We start from the raw sequence: 26,401 nt of genomic DNA on the forward strand, positions 1-26,401 counted from the left end.
ACTACATTCAAACATTTATACAATGTATCGTTTGTATTTCCGCAGTGCCAAAAGTTTTATTTTGAAAGCGGTAGCCGGAAGCCGTACGTTTTTCTTCATCGCTACCTTCACCCTGGTTCGGTGTGTTGATACTGAAGAGAGGATCGAGCAGAAACAAGTTTTTCCCCCCCCACACAGACCCAAACCAGAGAAAAATGGACATGAAAAAGAGGGTCTCCTTAGAACTGAGGCACCGGTCCCCGTCAGAGGTGAGTTGCCGGGTTGGTTTTTGTTGTTTACCGGAGACGCTGCGGCGTAAACTTGACCGGCCGGAGAAGGAGGGGTAGCGAGCACATGGCACTTTCTGTAAGTCCAGAAAAGTGTCAAAATGTACCTGTTATATTCAGGGCTAAGCTCCGGGATGAAATAAAGCCTGGAGTACAGTTTAATTGGACACACTTAACGTTAATTACTTCACACCTCAGAGCCTGCAATGGATACGGTTGTTTAATCGCTGCCGAAAGAGCGCAGTCACCCAGTTTCACGTTATCGCCGCCGCTGCTTTCATTTTTATGCGTACACTCGTTCAAAACCAAGATAAACGAAAAATAAATAAGATCAAAACGAAAACAACCACAGGATCAATTGTCACAAATATGTGAACGGCATTAGCTTGCGCTTCTTGCCCGGACGTTGAAAAGTAACGCTACATCCGTGTCGCCCGGGGCCTGGCTAATGCCTAGTGCCATGTTGTAGCGTAGTTAGGGTTCACGACTGGTTAAATTTAACGCGTGAGGCTACACAAAACTCCCCCAGAGAGTCAAGTGTATTTATCTAATATACATGATACTATTGAAAAGTATCGGTACTTCAAGTAGAAAGTAACGTTTGCGGGCAAAATAAGTCGCCGCAATGGCTTGTAGCAGGAAATGGATAATATTTTGATTTAAACGCGAATAAAGTTTAACTCGTGAAATTTTTAACCCGGAAATGTAAACAAAATGTTGTGAACCGTGTTACAAACTGTTAACTCGTGTTACAAAACTGAACTAATGTGTTTGCTGCTCCAGATATTAGACGGAGTCCGTTTCCATAACGTGGAAACCGCGCGTAGCAAGCTAACGTTAGCTTGGTAACAAGCCTGCGTCGTAGGCTCTCCGGCTTTTACGGTGTCAAACCGCAGTGAAGCGGGCAGTTTTCGCTCGTGGTGCTTTGTGTGGTCATCGTATGGGATATTATAGTAAAACCAGCACCGGGACGGTTACCGAAGAGCTAACATGCGGGCTGAATTAGCAGGATCACGTGTTTGGGAGTTTACAAACAGAAACTCTCCGGGATCCGTTCCAACATGAAACAGTGCAGGTTTCCTTTTCTCCTAGGACGCCTCCTATGTCTGTTTACAGTCGCTTTCTGCCTACTTTTTTAGACATTGCATGCCTTTTAACTGGTCTGACGTTCACACAAGAAATATTAACGATCCAATATTAACAATCAGAATTTAATAGAACACTTTGCAAGATTCCAACCTCCATTTGGGGAAGAAAAAAACATTAAGGTGTAAACTTGCATCCATCCACATGAAATGTGCAGAGGAAGAGAGGGGGTGCAGTTTTCAAATGTCTTACTTAGTCGATTGAAGAAAACAAATACAAGTACTTGAGCATTAAAATTTATTTATTTTTATTTCCAACCTACTACGCATGCTGTATTGTATATTTGTTGTATTGTTGTGAGAGTATTTCAATATAGTTTTCAATCCTCTGTGTGTGCTGCACATGTGGCAGAATTGACAATAAAGATGACTTTAACTTTACTGGTGAGCACATCTGATGCAAACTTTAAAGTACATTTGTACCGTGAAAAAATTTGTTTAGATTTTCATTTAATGAAAAACATACAAAATGTGAAATGTTATCCAGATACTAGCAGCTCTTAAAATTTAATTACATTAAAAATGAGTAGATATCTGTATAAGCATGGTGGGTGGAGTTACAGACCCAACCCATATGTGTTTTGAACTAATAGTAAAAACTTTAAAAAAAAAAGAATTTTAGGGAAATACCTTGAAACTGCCATCTTTGTGGTTTTTACCCTTAATTTTCATAGCGAGTTGCTAAAAAGACTTCTGCAAGGATCTTACACGTGTAAAATGACTGAATTAGTCACAACTATCTGATCAAAGTATGAGTCATGTTGAAACAGATCTCTGAGCTGCAAGTGCAAACAGTCGCATGCAAATAACCTAACAACCCTAACCCAAAAAGATAACATCTTCAGGTTAAAATTTAAGTAATGCACAACATCCTAAGCACAACATTTAAGTTTAATAATAAAAACAATAGCAGGTTTTCACCATTTACAGGGGCTGATGTTGTTCATTAATGGGCAGCACATCAGAAGCCTCTTTGATACAGATTTTGCTGAAATGGTTGAGTAATGGTCATTTAATTTTCTTGTCTTCAGTTTTTCTCGGTGTGGGTTGCAAACTTTAATAAAATGAACATTAACCCACCAGACTAACTCCACTTGATTTCTTTCAACTCAGGTCACAGAGCTAGTTTTGGACAACTGTCGCTCCAGTGAGGGAAAGGTTGATGGAATCACAGAAGAGTTCTCAAATCTGGAGCTGCTGAGTCTCATCAATGTCGGCCTGACCAGTGTAGCAGACATCCCCAAACTGGACAAACTCAAAAAGGTATAATTGCCAAACACGTCTAATTCCCAGCTTTGGTAACATTAGACAGTCCCTAAAATAAGTGATGAAGCCTAATAGCCAGGCAGTACCATGCCAGTTCAAACTTTATAAGGAGGGATTCAGACAAATGATAAAATATGTTTTTTTGATTTATGGCTTTACTTTGTCTGCAGTTGGAGTTGAGTGACAACAGGATATCAGGTGGTCTGGAGGTTTTGGCAGAGCGGCTGGTGAACCTCACACACCTTAACCTCAGCGGGAACAAGTTCAAAGACATCAGCACCCTAGAGCCCTTGGTGGGTGGAGTTAGACACTCACTATCCATGTGAACTGTTCATAACCTTAGCCAAATATTTTGTGATATGGGAAGAAAATCAACAGATCCATACAGCAGAAGCTAATTTTTCATTTGTTAAAATCTTAAATAACTCGTGTTCTATTTAAAAAATTATTCAACTATAGAAATCGAAGCAGTTAGTTGACAAGGACTGTTATCACATCTATTGTTCCATCAGAAAAAGTTGCCCCAGCTGAAGAGTCTCGACCTGTTTAACTGCGAGGTGACCAACCTGGCCGACTACAGAGAGTCCATCTTTAAGCTCCTGCCGCAGCTTACCTACCTGGACGGCTACGACATCGACGATTGCGAGGCGTCGGATTCTGACGGAGAGGGGGACGGTATTGAGGAGGATGAAGAAGGTGAGTCAGGGTTCAGCATTGGTGACACAGGACCTTTTTAAGGATTGATGGGTGTAAGTCCTGCTCCTCTGCTGAATGACTCGCTGGTGTTGTAGTGTCAGGTGCTCTGGGGCTCTGCTCGAGTGGCATTACTGTTGGTTTACATGTGATTTGCGTATCAAGTCATTGCTGATTCACGATTCTGTAATACAAGTGGAGCCGAAACAATGGATTGCTCAACAGCCTTTCTCTCTGTTTTATTATTTAAAATAAATTCAACTTCAGGCTTTAGAAATTTATTTTATCAATGCATTACAAAACATACATTACAAAATAAACCAAAACAATTAATTATCAGCCCTAAATAAATATTAGCTTTTGAACAAGGCCTCACAATAACCTTTTTTGTATAACATGCTAATATTTACCGTGTGCGTTGCCACACAGTGTCATCTGTATGCTAATAGCACACATAAGACTAACGACATACATTTGGTATATCATATCATGATCGGCACAAAGATGAAAGCAAATTTAAACTATAAAAGGCAATTTCCGAGTAAATTACGTGGGAGAGCTCTTAAGCGACCCGGTAGAAGTTGGCCGCTTGGAATCTGCCGGAAGCAGTTTTCACCGTATGGAGACTTTACCACAAACTCATTTGTAAAATTTGGAACGATTTGATTTTGAAAGCATGTTTCCTGTCTGAGAGAAAGTATATATGTGTGTGTCTAGGCTGATCATGTGATCTGATGCAGCTTTGTCTGTTACCATGACAGTGACTTCTGCCTGCCTGCTGACTCAATCCCAAATACAGAAAACAGGCTGTAAAAGTGCTGAGACTTTGCCTCGCAAAATGTTCAAAATATGAAAAACTATTAGTCCTATTGAAAAAAATAAAAAAACTGTGAGGGGCATTATTCAAAAAGTATAAAAGATACAAAGAAGCTGATCAACACACAAAAAGTTGAAAGTGGTTAAACCCGTTTAAACTTAAAAATAAGTTTCTATAAAGAGAAGTTTTTAAAATGTACCAGTTTACTTCTAGGTCATTTCTTGTTTTTGTGTGTGTGTGTTTTCCCACAGGCCTGATTTTCTGCCTTAACTATGATACATGTTATCAGTGTTTAAATGTAAATGTGCTGACTCTGTTCTCCAGAGGGTGAATCAGAGGACTTTGAGGAAGAGGAAGACGAGGATGAGGAGGACGTAGTGGCTGAAGATGACGATGATGATGACGACAGTGGCGATGATGAGGTTCATATGTGCCTTTTTCTTTTGTTGTTTTGTTTTTAAATTTTTTCCTGTTGTTTCAGCGAATGTTACTATTGGTGAATATCACACTGAAAAATGAAAGTTATGTGGTTATTGAACGGGATTTATTTTTAATTTTTTCCTTCAGATTTAATGTTACAAAGTTGCAGTGACGGTTATCTTCATGGTTTTATTGTATTGTAGTATATTCTGTTTTATTTTTGTTCACTTTGTCATATTTTGTATTAATCATCCAAGTTTAACTGTATTATTTTTAATATAAACCTTAGGGAAAGTCTAGGAAAAACATTGAATATTTTAATTTAAATAATTAGTTTTCACACTAAGTAGTTAGTCTTCCAGTTGTCTTCCAGCAGAGGGTGTGGTTAAACTTTAACAGTTTACCTCACTATACATCCCGTTGACCTAAGTTACCGTTGACCTAAGCTACAAATGTAATGTTGCAGATGTGAAAATTTTGTTATTTTTTTTTTTTAAATCAAATCAGAACTAGTAATTAGAACATTTCTCAGCTCTGGTTTAATGTTCAGGTTTACACAGCGACTCCTTGGCCCAGAACCTTTACTAAACAGTGCATCTGTTTGCAGGATGGAGAGGTGAATGGAGATGTGGACAGCGAGGAGGATGAAGAGGATGAAGATGAAGAGGAAGAGGATGGTCAGTTTGGTTTATGTGTTCTCTGTCATAGAGAGGTCCACTGATCATGTTCAGGGTTTAACGCCAGGAATTTAGATCCTGATATTTAAAGGATGATGTGTACAAACCAAAATATTTCCATTACTGATTACGTTGCTGGTCATTTAAGGACATGATATCTGCAGGACTTGTTCTTTAAAAATTTTTTTTTTTTTTTTTACCCACAAATGTTCTTTGAGGTCTGCCATAAGGTCTATAAGGTTATTTCACACTTTTGTATGAATTCTTTCATACATTGTCTTCAAGTTTTGTGAAATTCATATATCCCTGGCTTTTTCTCTTTTTTTGAAGAGTAAAAAGGTTTGTGTTTGGTAAATAATCAATAACTTTATTAGGAATTATCGCTATTTACTGCCAATTCAAGTGTGGTAAATGTCAGTGACTTCATTCTTGGCCTGTTATGACATTTAAAAGGGTTTTAAATTTCATCCAGTCTAGGATCCAAGAATGTATAACTAAGTCTTAAGATGGTAAGTTCTGCAGAAATGCTTGTTAGTTTTCCACAGGCCTTTTGTGATGTATTTATTTAGCTCTTATTGTTCAACCAACGGCGTAAACCCAGAATATAAGCAGCTTACAATGATATGAAACGGGCCATTCCATAAATTGTTAAAGCTCTGTAAACTTGGTTATGCTCTTTACAGCTGAAACATGACCAATGTACATTAACACTGATCTAGCTTCTAATTTAAATGTACTGTTTGCTAATGTTACATCAACTGTGTTCTCTGCAGATGGGGAATCATCTCCGGTTAAAGGAGAGAAGAGGAAGAGGGACCCTGAGGACGAGGATGACGAGGACGATGATGAATGAGGACCTACAAAAACTCCGTGAACCCTTCTGACCTCCCGCCCGGTGACCCTTACACCCCACCCCATCCCCATCCCCATCGGCCAACTCCTGGGCTACGTCCCATTTCCGACATCGATCTCCCCCACTGTCAGCTCCCCTCTCACAGACAAACCTACTTCCGTTACTTTATAAACCTTTAGTTTTTTTTTGACTCCCATTTCCACAGGTTAATGTCACAATCATAATTCATCTGTAGTCAGTTTTCTAATCGTTTCCACATTTGATTTTTATAATTTTTTTTAAACACCAGGGAAACATTGCTCATATTTACCATCCATTACAACACATATCTGAACGTATAATAAATCACAACTTATATCTGCCATGAAACCTCCTGACACTCAGGAGTGACTTCCCTTTGTTATAATTAATAATTTCCGGCATCTGTGTGTTTGTGGCTGCATATTTTTGTGAACTCATTAATAAGACGGCTTATAATTTACAAACCAGATAAGAACTCCTTTTAATCTGCCAGTTAGTGTATCAATTAATTATCAGCAAACTATAAAAAGAGGCCATTACCCAAAGACAATCAAGATTGATTTTGTGTGACAAAGACCAGCAGAAGAACTGTATGTTTTGAGAACGTTTAACCTTTTTGTTTAAATAACGGAAACAACTATTTGATTTTTACAGTAGTTGCTGGTTAATATTGTCATGTAACTTCCATTAATCGAAAAACATTTTTCACAAAAATAACCAAACGTAGGTGGTTTCTGTGTTAAACTTACCAGTTATTTGTAGACAGGAGGACTTTGGAGAAAGGCCAAAAAAAAACCTTTCTGCAAGACAAAACAATATTATTTTGCTCCAGTAAGTTGCTTTTGTGAGAGGTACAATGACACACTTGTTGTTTTTCTCAGGGTGCTAAGTACGTGATATTTCCACTGCTGTGTTAACAGCAAGCAAGTACCTCGCCAGTTATAAGCTCAAAATCGAGGCTCAAAGTAACTTATTTTCTGATTGACTTATAAGTCTCTTCTTTTTGTTTGTTTTTTTTTTTTTTTTTTTTTTCTGAGCGAGTGTCACTTAAATTGTTAAAATTTGGATTTTGTAATGTGTTCCTTGTTGGTTCACAACATCTGGAAGCTTTTCTTTTTTACAATGATTGTCAGTTTTTGTCATTGTAAAAATCAACTTGTCTGTGGAAGGACACTGAAGAAGGGCACATGGGAGGTGTCGGTGGCTTTGAGATGCAAAAGAAACCCAAACCCTTTAGTCCTCCTCCTGACATCATCACTGTGGGACTGAACCAGCACCTCTGATGTCCCTGTGCTCCCAAAAGGGCTTGCGAGGTCATCAAAACTCGTAAACATCCTACATGCACTCCTCCGCTGAAAAACCTCTCCATCCAGCCTCACTCCCCCCACCCACCCACCCCCAGGCCGAGCGTGCTCAGGGCAAACTGTGTTTTTTCTGCCAACAGAGCTTTTTAAAAGAAATATTTTTTCAAAGAAATTGTTTTTGTTAAATGTTGTGTAGCTGTCTGGGGACACACTCTCTCACCCCCTCACACTTTCTCCGTGTGTGCGTGTGTCTTTTCTCTGCTGAAAAGTCCAGTTGTTCCTTCACACTTACACTGACTAGTCAAGTGTTTTGCTTTGGGTTTTTTTGTTTGTTTTTTACTTTCTGTAAGTTAAAGGAAAAACAATCCCAAAAAAAATTCAAAAAGGACATTGTAAATAAAATCTTAACATTTTCTTCTGGTGAGTCTCCTCTTTCAGCTTTTGTTTCCTCTTGGGGCTCCATATTCTTTTCAGCCATCCATCTGTAAATATTATTGTGTCTGACCCAGATTTGCTGGCATTACAAAGACTTATTAACAATATGAGTGACACACTGTTACCCTGTATGGCAGGCTGTATTGAAAAGATGGTTTTAATGTTGTGGTGGTCATGTGTCAGCATCCTCACTCGTTTGACCCTGATTCTGACCCCTGTGTGCCACAGCATTTAAACCACCCGCCGGTATTAATGTGGCAAACGTTCTGTTCTCTATTTCTCTGTAAGAAACAAGAAGAAAATGTACTGATTCAAAAATTTGCACTAGTTTACACAATGTTAACTGGGCGGATGATTTTTCTCATTGGTTATCCAGCCCTGAACTTTGCAGATTTAGCAAGTTCTGATTGAACCTGCTTCCGTACTAAAAGCCTAGAAAGACAACTAACCTTTAGTGACAGGTATTTACAATGGGTATTTATAAGAAGAATAAAATCACATGACTGCACATGTGGCAGAAAGTTTTGTTTGAGAATATAAAAAACTATTAAGAGTACACAGCTGTTGATGGGTATTGATTTTATAAATTACCACTCTGTATTTATAAGCCAGAAGTTATGATCAACACTCCTCAGTCAGGCAGAATTGAAAAGCATTGAGTAAACTTTGTAGATAAAAATGTTTGGGGTTTGTCTGTGTTACACAATGTTGGTAATTTTCATTGTATTAGTGATCAAACAAGCGGTGTGAGAGCTGATCGGTTGATTCAGAACGTTGCCCTCATGTTGTTTCTGGTGTTTTTAATCCTAAACTCCAGTTGAGTGATTCTCACCTGCAGAACAGAAACGACCAGAATCATGCAGATTGCAAAGACTTATTGAGTGCTATACAATCAAGTCACCAGCATCAAAAGGCTGTAGCTGGTAGTAATTTGGCATTTTGTGCAGATGTGTAATCAGTAATTTTTTTTTTTTTTTTTTTTATTCTAATTGGTGCAAATGGCTCCTCACATTTACACGGGACAATATGGTCAGTCGGTGCCACTTTTTTGTCAACTGTATTGACTTTGGTTTTAGAAGATAAAGCACCATGTTGTCTGGCTAGTGTTTTGAATTCTAACCTCTTTGTGATTAAGCTCTTCTCGCAGGTCTCTGATCTCATCTTGCTGTCTGTAAAATGCTTGCAGGAGCTGGAAGAGGGGACAAAACAGTTAAACTGAATTGTGTCTGTTGGCAGGTTGACTGGAGAAGCTCTGTCCGAAGCATCATCCGTACCCAGAGTATTTCCACCTCACCTCATTCTCAGTTGTTGGCGGTGGCATCTCTGCAGGTTCGCAGCAGTGTGGAGTGCAGCAGTACGTCCAATGAGGGATGTAGGTCTCGTCTGGCTGCCACCCAGAAAGCTCACTCAGATTTCTCGGATATTTGGCATCCTGGTAGGCCAGCTGCTCCTTAATGAAAGCCTTGTGAGGAGAATTGCAGGTTTATACAACAGAACTAGAGAAAGACCAAAGCATGTTTTACTGGATTTACTGTAGATAAGAGATCCTGGTTAGTATTGGAGGTTAATAATGTGACCTTTAACCGACTTAGGTTAGTAAGCAACTTCAAGATTATAAAATTGTGAATTCTGAATATTGAAACGAGGCACATTGTGAATTTGTTGTGAATTTACTCTGCTCTATGCTGGAAGCGCTAAAAATACTTTGTGTCTGACTGACACCAGACTGCAACTGCTGCTGTGCTGCTTTTTATGCACATAGCGGAAGCATATAAATGATCTACTTCTCTAGCTTGGTTTTGTTTCTGAAATTGTACTGTGCTTTCTGGGTGGATGTTGTTGATATACAATGGTAAATAAAAAAAAATAAAAAAATAGGTGTTTCTTGGTTTTCTGCATTAATTTGTCATAAAATGTAATCTGATCTTCATCTAAGTCAATAGCATTGACTTAGTATAGTAATAGTATGGACAAATATAATGTGCCTACAATTATGCACAAACAAAATTCGGATCTTTCATGTCTATGAGTACAACCATAAAAACCTCGGTGCTAGTGAAAAAAGCTGATTGGTGTCAGGTGTTAGCAAATGGAGGTGTGGACTACAGCTACTGTGAGGGCAGTGACTTAAAACAGGCCAGTGCCCCAACACATGTTGTTTATTTGACCCCATTGTAACTTAAATTCATATTCTACACTGTTCTTTTGGCGCATTTGATTTACTAGTTTACCTTATTTTGAGATATCTGCACTTCAGTCTTCTGCACACAGACAACAACATAGTGAGCTTTGATTAAGTGTTGTTACCGATGTTCGCCACCAGAGGGAGACGCCCTTTAGCGAGCGTTTCTGTCGGGAGTTTACAGGCAGCGCAGACACACAATCATATAGCGCTGAGACGAGACACGAGACAGAACTATGCTAACAACAGTGCACTGCTTGGTGTGTCATTTTGCAGGTAAGCTGACATGGTATGAAATACAGGATTCATGTGTCATATAAAGTACAGGGTTATGAGTGAAGTGGGAAAGTTGGCTGTTTGCTCCCATTCAGTGTGTGTTGGCACGAGTTAGATGTTAGCAATGACACTGCAGCAGTTAAGCTAACTCGGCCATTAGTATTAGGATTTGATTGAGACGTGTTTAAATTGCCTTTCATTTAACTGTAAAGATGTCATGTGTAAGGACTGTTGTCGCAGCAGTGCTGTTTCATTATTGGTGCCAAAATGAATTCTTTTGCTAGTAGTCATGTGTTAATTATGTTTCTGTCGGGAGCGTACAGGCAGCGTTATCAAACAACCATATAGCGCTGAGATGAGACAGAGCTATGCTAACAGCAGTGCACTGCTTTGGGTGTCATTTTGCAGCTTTGTGAGTAGGGGAGGACTCATAAGATCCTGTCTGCGTGTTCTTGTCAAGTGTGCTAAACTACTTTGACCAATTAAAACCACTCAAACTTTTTGAGTTTCTGCGGCCCAAGGAGAATACACTTATGTGAGCCATGCCTCACCAAAAGGTTTTCAGAGGATCTACGATCATGAATTGTTGACTGACATAAAACTGGAAATGGTTACAAAGAGATCTCAAAGACTTTAGAAATTCAGCAGTCTAGTTAGCCAAACGATCCACAAATGGAGATACTTTTGAACTGTGGAACTGTGTACTCTACCAAGAAGTGGGTGCACAGTCAAAATCACCCCCAAGAGCACGGCGAAGACTTATCAGTGAGCTAACGAAACAACGCCAAATGACTCCTAAAGATTTGAAGGCATCATTGGAACTGGAAAACAAATGCATTCGTGAATCTACAGGACATAAAACATTGGAAAACCAGGTGGTCTGTGGCAGGACACCACGAAGGAAGCCGCTGCTTACTAAAAACAACTTTGCTGCACGCCTGAAGTTTACGAAAAAGCACATTCCACAGCAGTATTGGCAAAAGGTTTTGTCGACTAATTAAACTAAGATTGAACACCTGGCGTTAAAAGGGCACCGCATACCATCAGGAAAACATCATCCAAACCGTAAAGCTTCCTGGAAAAAACATCATGATTTGGGACACTTTGCTGCATAAGGGCCTGGCAAGGTCGCAGTCATTGAGGGGAAGATGATTTCCGAAGTGTATCAAAAAAAATTCTTCAGGATAATGTGAGAATATCTGTAGGTCAACTGAAAGTCTGTAGAAAGCAGGTGAAGGACCAAAACACCAGAGCAAGTCCACAAGAGCATATCCTCAGAAAAACATAATCGGACTTTTGGGGTGGCCAAGTCAGAGCCCAGACCTCAACCCAATAGAGATGCTGTGGAATGACTTGAAGAGACCCATACACACGAGATGTTCAAAGAATATTACAGCGCTAAAGCAGTTCTGCTCAGAAGAATGGGCTACATGAAGGTCTGATCCACACAGCTCCACGAAGTGCCTTGTTGAGATTATTGCTGCTGGGGGGGATTTTAATTGACAATACTTTTGACAGATGAAGATGAGATCACATTTTATGACAAATTCATGCTAACAACTATAAAATTTCAAAAGCTTCACATTCTTTTTCTTGCCACTGTACATCTGCAGGTTAACTTTGTAGTACACAGCTCTTTCTACTAATGCACAGTCACATAGAATTAGAATTTAGACTGAAAAGGTCTTGCCATCATGCCGTGTCGACCTGATTGGACTCTACTCACAAACCTGAGATTCCACAACATGAGTGGCAAATTCCCTTTTTAACTTCCTGTTAACGGAAATCTTAAGTTTCCCATTGTTGCGTTTAACCAATCTGTTTAGTGTTTACTGTGCTCTACCTCTTCCATAAGAACTAGTGTTGACTGAGTCACTGCACCCACAGCTGGACAAATCTGAAACCTCAGGGAGCTCATCTGCCCCTCCAGCCTCTTCTCAGCAGGGGTTTCTGGGTAAGGGTTTATTACTTCATCCCCAGGCTTTAGGGACATCAGCACTGGCTCTGGTGAAGGGACAAGTGATTGTGATACTGTAGATCAGAGAAACTACAGGCATGTATCTGTCAACCATGTTGATTAAATGTCAGTCATGGGTTACTGACCCCTGTTCATTCCTGACAGCCACTCCTGAGCCGTCAGGGCTGCCTGGTTTCCAGCTGTCATTGGATACAAATCCTCTTGGAAAATCCCCAACTGCATGGACATCGACATAAGAAAAAACTGCAAAATGCTCCATCCTTTGTCATTTAATCTCTGATGGTGTACTATCATTATTAATCATCATCACCTCTTTTCTTGGCACAATCATTGACAGTGGTTCCACCAGGTCTTTGACAGCGATTAGACGATAAAATCTGAAAATCTCACAGCCGTTCACATCCAGGCCACGTTTTGGCATCACCCCTGTAGAGAGACATGAAGTCACAGGATGTTAGAACATTGTGTTTCAGGCAGCTGCCCTACAAAAATTTGCACACTAAGGCCAAAACATCTGTGTGGTGCACAGTATGCGTACATGATTGTAGAAGAATGTCGCCCTACTTCTCATGAAGGTGTTTTTAGTGGGAAAGAGACTCAGTCGTCCCTGTGAGAGTATCTGGAATACGAGTCATGTTAACTAGACCTTTTTGATAGGTCTAAACATTTCATCCAAGTAACGTTAGGGTCTAACGGACATGACTTCTGCCACCTCTTCTAACCCAAAAGGGATTGTTTAGGTGTGGCCTCCCTGCTGGATGTGTGAGGTGCTCATAACCTTCCTGAACATGGGTGAAAGGGCAGCGAAATGAGAGAAACTGATTGTGTCTGAGGCCACCACCTATTTGCAGTCCCCACGAGTAACTCACTGGACTGAAAAACACAAAGTGAAAAAGATGTGTCTCTCACCCAGTCCTTTCTGTGGTAGCAGTGACCTGTACTCCATCAGGAAGCTGATGTAAGGTTTCTCAGCGCTTAGCTCGTAGTACCTGATGTTCCCGTCACCCTAGAGCACACAAATGCAACACAAGCCTTTATCTAACTTACAGTTTGTTGTATGTAAAATGTAATATGTTTGGGACTGTGGGTTTGAACTCATTCAAATAAGCAATAAAACCTCCAAATATATGGAGTGTGACCTTAGAGATACAGATTCAAAACACAAACGTTATAGAGACAAAGAAAAAAGAGTGAATATGCAACAGCAGTGTTTACTCCACTGTTGGTCACTCAGTTGTAGATGTGTGTGTACAAAGGTGATTTGGGTGTTGTATGACCTTTCCAGCCAGGTAGAGCATGCATGTGTCTGGGTCATAGAATGGGAAGAGAACTCCTGCAGCACCATCCAGCTCTTCTTCATGTAGAGGCTCAGATAAGTCATCCTTTACACACAAAGAGATTCTAAGAAATTTACATTTCCTCATTATCTGTTTAAAAAACTTTCACTTATTAAACATTTGTTGTATTTCACTGAAATATTCTAAATGTTGTTGTTTTTTTTTTTACTATTTTACCTCGAGAATACCCAGAAAATGTTAAAGAAAAACCCTCTTCTATGCATGTACAGCGCATCCAGAAAGTATTCGCAGCACTTAACTCTTTTCACATTTTGTTATGTTACAGCCTAATTCCTAATTCATTATTTTCCTCAAAATTCTACAACCAATAGCCTATAATGACAACATGAAAGACTTTGTTTGAAATCTTAAAATTTAACAAAAATAAAAAACAAATAAAATCACATAAGTATTCATGGCCTTTAAGCAATGACGCTTAAATTAAACTCTGGTGCATCCTGTTTCCACCAATCATCCTTAAGATTTTTCTACAACTTGATTGGAGTTCACCTGTGGGAAATTCAGCTGATTGACATGATTTGGAAAAGCATATACCTGTTTACCGGTCCCACAGATAACACAGTTAACTGTAACACAGTTACATACCAGTCCCACAGTTAACAGTGCATCTCACGATGTCCAAGGAATTGTCTTTAGACCTCCGAGACAGGATTGCATCGAGACACAGATCTGGGGAAGGGTACAGACAATTTTCTGCAGCATTGAAGGCCCCAGTGAGCACAGCGGCCTCAATCATCCGTAAATGGAAGACGTTTGGAGCCACCAGAACTCCTCCTAGAGTGGGCCGGCCGGACTGAACAATCATCGAGAAGGGCCTTAGTCAAGGAGGTGACCAAGAACCCGATGGTCACTCTGAAAGAGCTCCAGCATTTCTCTTTAGAAAGAGAAGAACCTTCTAGAAGAACAACAATCTTTGCAGCACTCCACCAATCAGGCCTGTATTGTAGAGTGGCCAGACGGAAACCACTCCTCAGTAAAAGGCACATGGCAGCCCGCCTGAAGGACTCAGAGACCATGAGAAAGAAATTTTCTCTGGTAAACAAAGATTAAACTCTTTGGCCTGAATGCCAAGTGTCATGTCTGGAGGAATCCAGGCACCACTCACCACCTGCCCAATACCATCCCTACAGTAAAGCATAGTGGTGGCAGCATCATTTTGTGGGGGGTGTTTTTCAGCGGCAGGAACTGGGAGACTAGTCAGGATCCAGGGAAAGATGAATGCAGCAATGTACAGAGAAATTCTTGATGAAAACCTGTTCCAGAGAGCTCTGGACCTCCGACTGGGACGATGGTTCTTCTTTCAACAGGACAACAATCCAAAGCACACAGCCAAAATAACAAAGAAGTGGATACGGGACAACTCTGTGAATGTCCTTTGAGTGGCCCATCCCGAGCCCTGATTTGAACCCGATTGACCATCACTGGTGAGATCTAAAATGGCTTTGGGCCGATGCTCCCCATCCAACCTGCTGGAGCTTGAGAGGTACTGCAAAGAGGAATTTGAGAAACTGCCTAAAAATTGGTGTGCCAAGCTTGTAGCATCATAATCATTCCTAGCCTGAATCAGCATAGAGCTGAATCCTAAAAAACAGATCACTCACTCAGACTTAAGGCTGTAATTGGTGCTAAAGGTGCTACAACAAGGTATTAAGCAGAGACAGTAAATACTCATGTACGTGTCTTTCATGTTGTCATTATGGGATATTGTTTGTATAACTTTAAGGACAATTATGAATTTATTCCATTTTGAAATAGGGCTGCAACATAAAATGTGGAAAAAGGTGGGAACTGGGAATACTTTCTGGATGTATGTAACCTTCCCACTACAAGATGATCATTGTCTATTAAACAAGGGCCAATAATAACTTTGACGTGCATGCGTGTCTTACAGGGTCCCATAGAATGATCTGTCTGTGGTTCCAGGGCGAACTGCCTGTAGACAGCAACATTTTCATTCCTCCGATGTATAAAACCTTGCTAGCCCTGTGGGACTTAATGCTGGAAACCTGTTGGAAAATTTTATTGTTATTACAGTTTTTGTTTTCAAGGGAAAACAAAAACTGTTTTCAAGGCAGACCTGTAAAATTTTCCCATTCCTTGGGTCCAGGATTCTAATCCGTCTGTCTTTGGATGTGATGGCCAGCCTGCTGCCATCACTGTTGAAGCTGACCGAAAGCAGCAGCATCTCCGGTGGGTATAGACGGTGCACGGGCATCATAACAACCCGGACTGGGAACCTGATTTCTGCGCCTTCCTGAGACACGTCCCAGAGGAGGACCTGGCACAGACACAAAAGTTAAGGACATTTTTGGAAGGTTAGTTCAACTAAATACTCTGAAAGCCAGATTGATAACTGGTCAGTGTGTTATACTGAGTTTGAGCTCAACTTTACTGTTTTGGTTCACTCGGGCCGTTGTCACTGCATCATTTCTTCAGCAAGTTGGTGCTTAAAAATCACTGTACATTACCTCTCAGTACTAGACAGCAGTTAGAACCAAACTGGTGGAGAATTTAGCAGCTAATAAGACAGATATAGTAGCTTATTTTTGTTTTTCAATATTTGGTAAAAAACTGCTAAAAGAGAAAAAATAAAGTAAATATTAAGTTTACCGGAATATATAAAGTCTGCAATTGTGAAATTACAAGCAATTTTTGAGCTTAATGGAGTAATTGAGACTCAACTATCAGTAGTTCCCACTTAGGTAAATGCCAGTGGAAACTTGGCTAGCAAATAGGTTTTTAGAGATTATACATGTGTTATAGTGCTGTAAATTTGTCATTCAAACAGAAAAGTCGTATTTCCACAGTCACCAATTCACTGAATTCACTGAATTCTTGTGGAGGTGTAATCTCCTTGTGGAAAGTTAATAAAGAACTTGCAGACTGCAGACCTCAGTAGCAGTATTAGTCAATATTGATAGACTCAGTGGAAAATGAAGCTAAATACAGAGATTGTTGGAGTTGAGCAACAAGGTTGAGTGGTTAAGGTTTATTGAAAGTCCCTGGTCAAGGCAGTGAGCCCGGGGAATACTAACCTACGGGAACTTTAAGCTGAGGTTAAATAAAATAACCATTTATCACTTTTCAGAGACTCTTAAAAAGATAACATTAACTCTGTACATCTCTGTGCAATATAAAATGTTAGGTGTTGTGTTGGTTTGATGGTGCCACTGACGGCTTCTGACCTTATAATCGTAACCAGAGCTAAGCAGCAGGTTCTCAGCAGTTGGATGCCACTCGATAAGCCCTACCCTCCTGGAGTGACCAAGCAGAGTCTTCCTTGCCTCGGTCAGATTCTGTTGGACGCCATAGACCGGGATGTCCCAGATCTTCACCTGGACACCCCCATGAAAACCAGACATACTTATAGTACATATAGTTTTAATCTTTAATTTCAAGACCCATTTTTAAGAGTTGCGGATCATTCATTGGTCCAACATGTCCTCTCTTTAAGGGTGAAAACTTCAGAGTCATCTTCACAGTGATAGTGAGGAAGTATTTACAGTATTGAAAATACTGTAAATGCAGTGTTCAAAATAAGAAAGTAATGTACTGAGCTTTAAAGTTCTTTTATTTTTTTTTAATTTTAAATTCTGTTTCTTGTTTTACAATTCGGATTGAAATGTAACATTTTACCACACTAGTTTATTGATCACCAGATGGATAGCCCCACCTTACCCAGCAGAGTATAATCTTATTTTAAACTTATTTTTACTCTTACTCATTGAATGCTGGTACTTCACTTGTGCACTGTACACTTCTTTTCACTGATGTATTATTACTATATGTGTGAGTACAATCTCTAAATACCTCTTCATAGTAAACACACTCAAAGGAAAACATGACTGTGACATTGCGTACAGTGCAGTCCTCTGAGCACGAAGCGATGCAGTGATCATCAAACGGGTTCCACTTGACATCCAGGACTTCGCCGCTATGACCGCACACCCTCGGGTGCTGAGGGTCCACCCTGCCTGTCTGTGAGAGAGGAAATTAAACCATTTTATCAACTTAGATCATAAATCCACGACTGTTCGTATCATATTAAATGAATATCAATAAAAGACAGATAATTGATACTGAAACTTAGAATGTTTGTATGCAGCAACATAAATTTACCTACAGGTTGCAGGATTTTGAGATTGGTGCTTATTTGCAGTTTTGCTTTGACGTTAGTTTAAAATTTCAGAACCATGTCTGTACCAGATTTATAATAGCTTTGAAAATAATAATAGTTTTAAAATTACTCAGAAATGTGTTGATTGTTGTTCCACCAATGTATTCATTTCTGTTTTGGTTGTTTATGATTTCAGTTTTAGTCATTTTAGTTAAGGGTATAACACAAGTACCAGTCTTCTTCTTCTTCTTTCATTCCTTTCAGCTGTTCCCTTTCAGGGGTCGCCACAGCAAATCATGTGCCTCCATCTAACTCTATCCTCTGCATCCTCTTCACTCACACCAAATAACTTCATGTCCTCTCTCACATCCATACATCTCCTCTTTGGTCTTCCTCTAGACCTCCTGCCTGGCAGCTCCAACCTCAGCATCCTTCTACCGATATATTCACAGTTTCTCCTCTGTACATGTCCAAACCACCTCAATCTGGCCTTTCTGACTTTATCTCCAAAACATCTAACATGAGCTGTCCCTCTGATGTCCTCATTCCTGATCCTGTCCATCCTCGTTACTCCCAAAGAGAACCTCAGCTTCTTAAGCTCTGCCTCCTGTCTTTTCTTAACTCAGGTACCAGTGTAGTGTGAAAAATGATTTGTCGATCGTGACAATTTCATTATTTTAGGACAAAACATTTTGTCTATGCAGTCTGTTATTGCACATAAAAGGTTAAGACCTTAATTGAACAATTGAACTAAAATGGTGAAAGGTTTTAAAACAACACACATGATGGATGGGCAGGACTAAAAAAGACCCTCCCCCGGCACACTCTGTAACCACGGCGATGAAGCAGGGATTGGCTGAGCAGTGGTGGTTATCATGGACACTGCGTGTGATTGGCACCCCATCATAGCCGTGCTCCTTGGTGGCTGGCTTCCCAAAGACGTGGCGAAACTTGGAGCAGAAAGATGAACGCCAGGACATCTGGAGAACAGGAAGTAAGAAAGAAGTTTAAAACACATACAGTTTTAACAGTTTAATCTGAACGTGCTGCTGGAAAACAATGTAGCGAGATGGAAAAGTGTGTGTGTCATGTCTATGTCAGACTAACATTATCTCATAATAGTGTTGTGGAAAATGAGCAGCTGCATTATCTTCTCTAATCAATAATGCAATCAGTCATTAATGGCTTTCATAATGTTATCAATAATAAATCCATGTCAATAACTTTTTAATGATTCATACACACAAACAAGCTGATAAACGCCTGAACAGCTTGTCCAGAACAGCATGCTGCCATTAAAGATTCATACGTTACAAACTCACTTCCTGTTTTGACAAAGTACTCCTGACCTTTGACCTTTGGCTAGAGAAGATCAGTTTACTGTAGAGGGACAAGATGAAAGGAAAAGTGAGGACACGGGGAAGAAAAGGAGTGAATATCGGGAGGTGAAGGGCTAAAAAGAGTGTAGGGGAGAAGTGGAAATGAGAATTTATTATTCCCTGAAAACATGAACATTCATTCATTAACAATCTGTCATTTAGATGTGTATGTTGATCCAGATTTACCAACGATTTGAGAAATGCACTAGTTTGCCTTCTTGTTTGATGACGACATTGATACAATTCTTATCACAGCGATTGAATTCTGTTTTGTTCTGTGCTTTATCAAACTCTTCCCAGTGTGGTAGTCCTGACACCCAGCTGGCATTATTGTGTCATTCTGTGATAAACTAAATACATAATAAAACCATCTGGTTTGTTTAACTGGGTCCTGCATCCTCAAAATCAAAGATCACTGCTAAAACCCTCTATAGATAAACAGCTGCTATAAAGGTCTGTTCAGTTTTTCATCTGTTTTACACATAGGCACAGTTGCTACTTTGCGAAGTCCAGGATTGTTCAGCATCCAGAATGACTTCTGTCTTACAGATTGACTGTACCCATTCTCCTTAGGCCACCGAGCTCAGAGCTTTCTAGTAGTATTTAACTCTCTCACCTTTCACTTGATCTAAATCCCCTTAAACTTGTATGACATTGTTCCGTTGTTTGTTGGTATTTGTGGATTAGTGGTCCCAGTGAGGGACTTTGGTTGAATATTTCTACAGTTCACTCTATAACAAAACACAGCATTACTCAAACACTTCATACACAGTAAATAATATTTGTCTTACCTCAGATACAGTCACGTAGGAATGTCTTACTGCAAACAAAGTTCTACTGTTACAGTTAATAATACTGTTTCTAGGGACTAATGGCTCCACGGTATCTGCTGAATAAGCACTTTTACCTATTTACTAAAAATCTGAACTACTAAAGTGCTATCTATAGTACTGTTCAGTCCGCTGGCTGACGGTATAATTACCTCTGCAGTGTGCTGCTGCTGACGGACTTGTGATGGCAGCCACCTCCGGGTTGCTTTCTGCATGTGTGTGTCCACTCCTGATCTGTGACGTCTAACCTCTGGCTCCACATTAGCCCAGCTGTATATGCACGACTGCACCCACACAAACGCCCCACTACATTTGATACTACTAAGGAACACACACACACACACACACACACACACACACACACACACACACACACACACACACACACACACACACACAAACACAAACCAAGACAACTGTATTACTGTGTGTTGTTCTTAATTTGCTGCCTTTGATAATTAAAGTTACAACAGTGATATAGTACATTTAAAAAGTAAATAACAATTTTTTCTTACACCTCTCAACTGCAGTTGAGCTCTCAACTTCTTACTGCATCTGATTCTGGGTACAGTAACTAAAGGAGCTTTACTTGTGTACTTTACTTTGGTCCTACTCTCTGTAATAAAGTACCAGATGAGCAATTGCTACTGCTTCCATCTTCGAAATGAAAACTAAAAATGCATATAAACTAAGTTTATACGTTTTTTTTACTTTTTCTTTTTTTTTCTTACATGGTAAGAGACCCTTACCTTTCCCACTTTACCCGTTAACCCTTCCTGAGTAGAGGGAACCCTCCTCAGTTGCTTCTTCTGAGGTTTCTTCTGTTGTTTATTTTAAACAGAAATAATTTGCCATTATTCTGGGTAAATTAAGTTACATTTAAAAAAACAAAAAACCTGATTCCGCAACTGTGACAAAGCCCCTTAACCCCGTTCACTTCAGCAAAAAAAATAATCCAATTAAATGTCAATGGGAAAATATAGCAAACATGGCCGGCATGTTTGCGGCCTGCAGTCTCTCCTGCCGTGTGTGTGTGTGTGTGTGTGTGTGTGTGTTGCTATCTTTGTAACCTTCGATTATTGGAGGCCAAGGTTTATTGCTCCTCCTCAACTGTCCTGAATGGTCTAGCATTCACTCTAGAGAGCCAGTCATCTTTGTGCTCCACCTGCCTCAATTCCGTCTTTGATTGGACGGATATCCTGCTTTTGCACCCGTAAAGCTGGCACTGATGAACCACATTTTCTATAAACATGAAACACTCCCTACAGTTGGTGCAGCTGTGATTTAATGTGAACACTTTGCCTCTGTCATTCTATAGTAAACTTTGTAAGTCTTTGTTATTTGAGGACTTAAGCACTGTCACTGCTGGAACCTTGTTGTTACTTTAGTTTGTAAAGTGTAGATCCAAAAATATTGATTAGAAGTATGGCCCAGGCCTTAGTTCTACCGTGTTCGTGTCATGGATTGACAGTTTTTGAGTTTCTTTTGTGGACTCCTTGTGTTTTTTCCTTTCCCTTTATTCCCCTGTGAAAGTAACACCCAGAGGTGCTCCGTGCCAGCAGGCAAGGCAGGCAACTACTAGGGGCCCCAGGCCAGTACAGAGCCTAAGAGGGCTGACAAAAATTGAACTATGTAAGTAAGCAGAATATTGGGAAAGTTGCTTATTTAACATCAATAAACATCAATGAATTTATTCATTACATTTACTGTAAAGAAGGCTGCGGGATTGATCACTTGTCAGTGATGCCCTGACATGATGGAAAAAGGGAAGCATAACAACCACATTTGTATCAATTATTTTATTCTTGTTTGTGCACACTTGTCAATCAAAACAGATTTCAAATGTATGCTGAATATTTCATGACCTTAATAACAAATACAATATTTAGGTTATCACGCAGCTCTTTCAAAGTCTTTGTTGGCAGATCTTTAGATTTTTCTCAAATGTTGTCACATTGCTCATTATAACTAATATACTAATTGACTTTTCCTCTTTCAGTGAGGGTTCTTGGCTACTTACAATAGTTTTGGCACAATCATAGTGGCCAGAATTGTGTTCATGCCTTATGTTTTTTTATATGTTAATGACTTTATACACATGCTACCCTGTGAATTTCTCCTCATTCAAGTCCAACATTAACAAAATTATCAAACGCAGCAAACCTGTTTGTAAGTCATATATTGCCCTGTTTTAATTTCAATTTGAGTAACCAGTAATTAAAGTATTTAAATAACTAGTGGAGTAAAAAGCACGAAATGGGGACATTAAAGTACGCTTATCTCAGAGCTTTACTGTAGGACAGTACGGGAATAAATGACAGTTCAGTGATAGACCTCAACCTGCAGGTGGTGATGTGGTAGTGAAAGTCAAACACTTGTGTTTGAAACAGAGTCTACAGTACTTGTGTTACAGACTCTTTTAGCCGTTATAATGCTGGTTAGAGAAGTGTAATTTTCACTGTACTCGAATAACATATGTTAATTACATAAGCAGGCTTTCAGCAAAATGTTTTAATTTGTCTGACTGTATGTAAATGTAAATAAAATGTATTGATAAGTCAAAGATTTAAAAAATCAAGAAAATATTGAGAAACTCAAAATCACATTTAAAAAATAATGGATAACACTTATTGATTAGTTAATTTTAAATTAATCAATAGTAACCAACAATAATCATTGTAATAAATCAAAAATAAGTAATCAGATATCAGGACTCAACGTTTCAGAAATGTGATCAGAAAGAAAAATAAAATAAAAAACGAATCATTAGCAGACAAATGTCTGGAGTCGAACTGTCATAAAGAAAAATTCAAACTAATGAATTAATTAAAAAGTTTTAGAAACCAGTCTAAAATAGAATCAATCACACCTCCACCGCCACCTTCTTCTTTTTCTTCTTCTTCTGCTTCTTTAGTTTGTCTTGGAGCTTGGGGTTGACAGTGGCAGTTTTGATCCATTTCAGGGTAAAACCGAGCAACAGTTTCTTGTAGAGGACAGTTTTGTCCTCCAGGAAATGCACTAAATGTTTTGCTACCAGTGCTCAGTTTATCATAGAGTTGTTGCAGTGTCCTTGTTGCTACATATACATCAGGGGACTTATCTTCAACATTGTTTGCCCAGAACGCACTTGCCAGCCACTTTCTCTGTGTGTTACTGTAACAGCAGAAAGCCGACCAGAGCACAGAAGGAATAATAACCCTGTTGTTGAGTTTCTCTGTACCCGGCTGTGCTCCTGTCAGTAAGTAGGCTTCAAGAAGATTATTATTGTTTCTGCAGTGTTGTTCCAGGACACATTTGACACAGGTCTCCATTTTAGCCCAGCTGCCACTGTTGAAACTAACCACTTGTGGTACAGAGTTTGTCAGGGTGAACGTTGAGATTTTGTCATTATCAGCAGATGCATAAGAAGATGGAAATAAATGGCCCTTGTTATATTTTATAACGTCCTTATAATCACTGTCACTGGCCTGGTTGTTGTAAACAGCATGGATATTACAATCCTTCATGTTTTTGTCACTCTTTGGGTCTTCAAGCTGCAAAAGTTGAAACACTCAGTCAGTTCAAACACTCCAAAGACCCAGACTCATCTGATTTAATGTGAAGGCTCAGAATTTGTAGATTAGTGTTTTACTTTTGTTAATTTCAAAAGTAAAAGTAATTACTTATCCTAATTTACCAACCTTTTTAGAAAAAAATAAAAACATGACTAAAACAAGATCATCTCAGTAACACAGTCAAAATGTTTAAGTTGAATAATGTTTACCAAAGCCAAGAGAATATTAGTTTATACCAATTTATTAAAAGCCTGAGAAGATGAAAAGAAATAGTCTGTAAATTCTAGTGTTGATATAAATTTGATATAAACAAAAAACCCCATTTCCCAAAAAGTTTGGATGATCTGAAAAATGATTTGCATTTCATTAGAAATGTATTAGTTATTGTGAACAGTATAAAGAATATGTACCTCTGTTTTGCATCACCACTTCTTTTAACAACAGTCTTCAGGCTTTTGGGAGCTGAGGAGACCATTTGCTTTAGTTTGGAAAGCAAAATATTCCCTATTCTTGCTTGATATAGAATTTCAGCTGTTTTTTCACTTCATAATGTACCAAATGTTCTAAGTGGGTGAAATGTCTGGAATACAGAAATGCCAGTTTAGTATCTGGGCTCCTAATACAAAACCATGCTGCAGTAGTAGGTCTTGGCTTTGAAAGCTGAAACACACACACTACTCAAAAAATGTTAGGGATATTTGAATTTTGGGTAAAATTTCAGAATGCACCTAAAATGCACTATAACCTTTAAACGTGAACTTTGTTGGACAATCTCAAACCTTTTGAATGAACTGCTCTGTGTTTCAGTACTCATTGCATAACATGCTGTTCTCTAACAACAAAAATCATAACGTTATTCGTGATTGATGTCTGATCCATGAATTTGACAACTAAATGTTCTGGTTCAATGACAATTTGTATTTAAAAAGTCCTCAACATCATGCTGTTTATATTTTGACATCATGAGACCAAGACAACACCTAACAATTGAGACATTGACATTTTCCATTGTGGTTTACCCACCATTGTTGTTAGCTTTTGTTTCACTAAATTGTTTGAAATGAATAAATTACCATTGCATGTTTCTATTTAAATAAATTTATAAATTTAAATTTCCAAATCATTTGTTGTGTAAGCCCAGTTTTCTGGTTATTTAAGATACTAACAAACCTGTGGCTCAATCTTCCAAATCTCTGCTGGTCGTCCTGTCCCCCCTCCTGTAAACTTGTATCCAGAGAGCACTGGGATCTTGTTCGTAGTGTCGTAGAGCGTCACAAACCTTCTGTCACCATCATAAGTCTGGCAGATGGCTTTGTATCTGTTTGGCCTCTGGATTTGGCCATGCTCTAAGATGTCTGGGACCTCTGGAGATCTTTCCCCAAGAAGAAACCCGTGACACTGTGTCAGTGACTGCAGGACTTCAGATATTGTGGGAGCGATGGACAGGAGGAGGACAGAGAGGGACAGGAGACACCATGTCTTCAGAGGAGTCATCATCACACACTTCATCAGAGGAGAAATAAAGAATTAGAATTTGTATATATTTCCGAAAATGAAAAGTCTACAGAAAAATGTAATTTAATTTGGTGAATATTGTTATACTAATTACAAATGAGGAATTCAAGCAATCACTGTGTTGGAAGTTTAACCTTTTTTTTTTTTCTTTTTTTTTTACAGCATTGCTTTGTGGTTGATTTAATTTCACTTTTTTTTTTTTAATTTAAATGAAATACTCTTTCAGGTGATGGTAAAAACAGACATGGAAAAAAGAAGAACTCACCCTGCTTAAAACCTCATGAAATCTTCCAAAACAGTGTCGTCTTTAATTAGACAGTATCTCAAAGCAAACTGCTTCACCAAGCCTCAGATATAAAGTGAAACTGTGAAGGAAGTGTTTTTTTATAGTCGCTGGAGGTGTGGTGACAGACTACTCCCATCTCCAGCAACATTTCTTCTCCTTTTTCTAAAGAACTCGATTCATGCCAGTGAAAACTGTTGTCCATCAAAATGAATAAAAATCTAAATTTGTAAAGAGAAAGTGGAAACATAATTTAGGAATTCATAATGAAACTTGAAAAGTAATTATGCATTTTTTAACTGAAGTCTTCAAAATTAATGTATTCAGCTCTTGACTTTTAGTTTTAGGAAAAATGACCAGGAAACAAACAGAAAACAAAAATTTTTGCATTTTCCATTTACATGGTTACTATACAGAGGCTACTAGGTGTATATTCAGATAACCAATCTAGATTGTTCAATGTTAATACCAATTCACTATCATAATATTCCTTTATTATTACCCCCCCCCCCACACACACACACACACTTATTATTACCAAGCAGTGCTGAAAAATACAGTGACTGCTTTAAAAAAAACTTGAACTGCTGAGTTCAACTTGATTTCACTGATTTCACAACATTTCACAACATCTGATTGCAACAACTTCTGCTTGCTCTGCAGAGAAGAGTTTGGGTTGATAAGTCACTTATACAGAAGATTTAAATGCTGAATTTACAGCTGCTGTGCCACATGAGTTAAGTGTGCACAGCCAGCTGGTTAGCTTAGCCCAGGGAATGGGGAGACACAACCTGAAGTGTCAACATCACCGCTGTCATCATGAACACACAGCAAAGACTGCACCACCTGAGAATGGTCAGAATTATCCACATCGCACGAAAACTGCTGGTGTCTTTTGAGAGACTATACTGACCTGCTGCGTCGGTGTGTAATTTTCCAGCTGCACAGCTGCAGAAAGGGTAGCCAGTTGTGGGCGGTGGGTGGCACACCAAATCGGTCCTCCTCATGGAAACTCAGATTCAGTTCACCCCG

At 39.2% G+C, this 26,401-nt stretch overlaps 3 protein-coding genes across 4 annotated transcripts; 1 reads left to right on the forward strand and 2 right to left on the reverse strand.

The window, feature by feature from the left end:
• The first annotated feature begins 90 nt into the window (after positions 1 to 90).
• LOC137137775 (acidic leucine-rich nuclear phosphoprotein 32 family member B-like) lies at positions 91 to 7,875 on the forward strand. Its single transcript, XM_067524422.1, has 7 exons — positions 91 to 248; positions 2,525 to 2,674; positions 2,848 to 2,970; positions 3,190 to 3,373; positions 4,512 to 4,609; positions 5,215 to 5,284; positions 6,058 to 7,875. The coding sequence occupies exons 1-7, from the start codon at positions 195 to 197 to the stop codon at positions 6,135 to 6,137; spliced, it is 759 nt and encodes a 252-aa protein (XP_067380523.1). The 5' UTR covers positions 91 to 194; the 3' UTR covers positions 6,138 to 7,875.
• A 601-nt stretch (positions 7,876 to 8,476) lies between these two features.
• Positions 8,477 to 20,334, reverse strand: LOC137137760 (coronin-2A-like). 2 transcript variants are annotated; one of them, XM_067524404.1, is made up of 14 exons: positions 20,170 to 20,334; positions 18,591 to 18,788; positions 17,553 to 17,669; positions 16,877 to 17,026; positions 15,769 to 15,969; positions 15,581 to 15,697; positions 13,611 to 13,715; positions 13,243 to 13,339; positions 12,644 to 12,759; positions 12,459 to 12,549; positions 12,199 to 12,359; positions 9,192 to 9,359; positions 9,018 to 9,086; positions 8,477 to 8,729 (listed from the first exon to the last, which is right to left on the reverse strand). In XM_067524404.1, the coding sequence occupies exons 1-14, from the start codon at positions 20,230 to 20,232 to the stop codon at positions 8,664 to 8,666; spliced, it is 1,719 nt and encodes a 572-aa protein (XP_067380505.1). In that variant the 5' UTR covers positions 20,233 to 20,334; the 3' UTR covers positions 8,477 to 8,663. The 2 variants fall into 2 exon arrangements, with proteins under 2 accessions (XP_067380505.1, XP_067380506.1); XM_067524405.1 differs by lacking the exon at positions 20,170 to 20,334 and adding an exon at positions 19,131 to 19,184.
• A 1,467-nt stretch (positions 20,335 to 21,801) lies between these two features.
• On the reverse strand, positions 21,802 to 25,464 carry LOC137137762 (uncharacterized). Its single transcript, XM_067524407.1, has 3 exons — positions 25,352 to 25,464; positions 24,742 to 25,074; positions 21,802 to 23,550 (listed from the first exon to the last, which is right to left on the reverse strand). Exons 2-3 carry the CDS (start codon positions 25,066 to 25,068, stop codon positions 22,840 to 22,842), a joined length of 1,038 nt encoding a protein of 345 aa, XP_067380508.1. The 5' UTR covers positions 25,069 to 25,074; positions 25,352 to 25,464; the 3' UTR covers positions 21,802 to 22,839.
• Positions 25,465 to 26,401: the final 937 nt, after the last annotated feature.

The sequence above is a fragment of the Channa argus genome, chromosome 12 (assembly GCF_033026475.1).
Source record: "Channa argus isolate prfri chromosome 12, Channa argus male v1.0, whole genome shotgun sequence".
In the NCBI taxonomy this organism is placed as follows: Eukaryota; Metazoa; Chordata; class Actinopteri; order Anabantiformes; family Channidae; genus Channa; species Channa argus.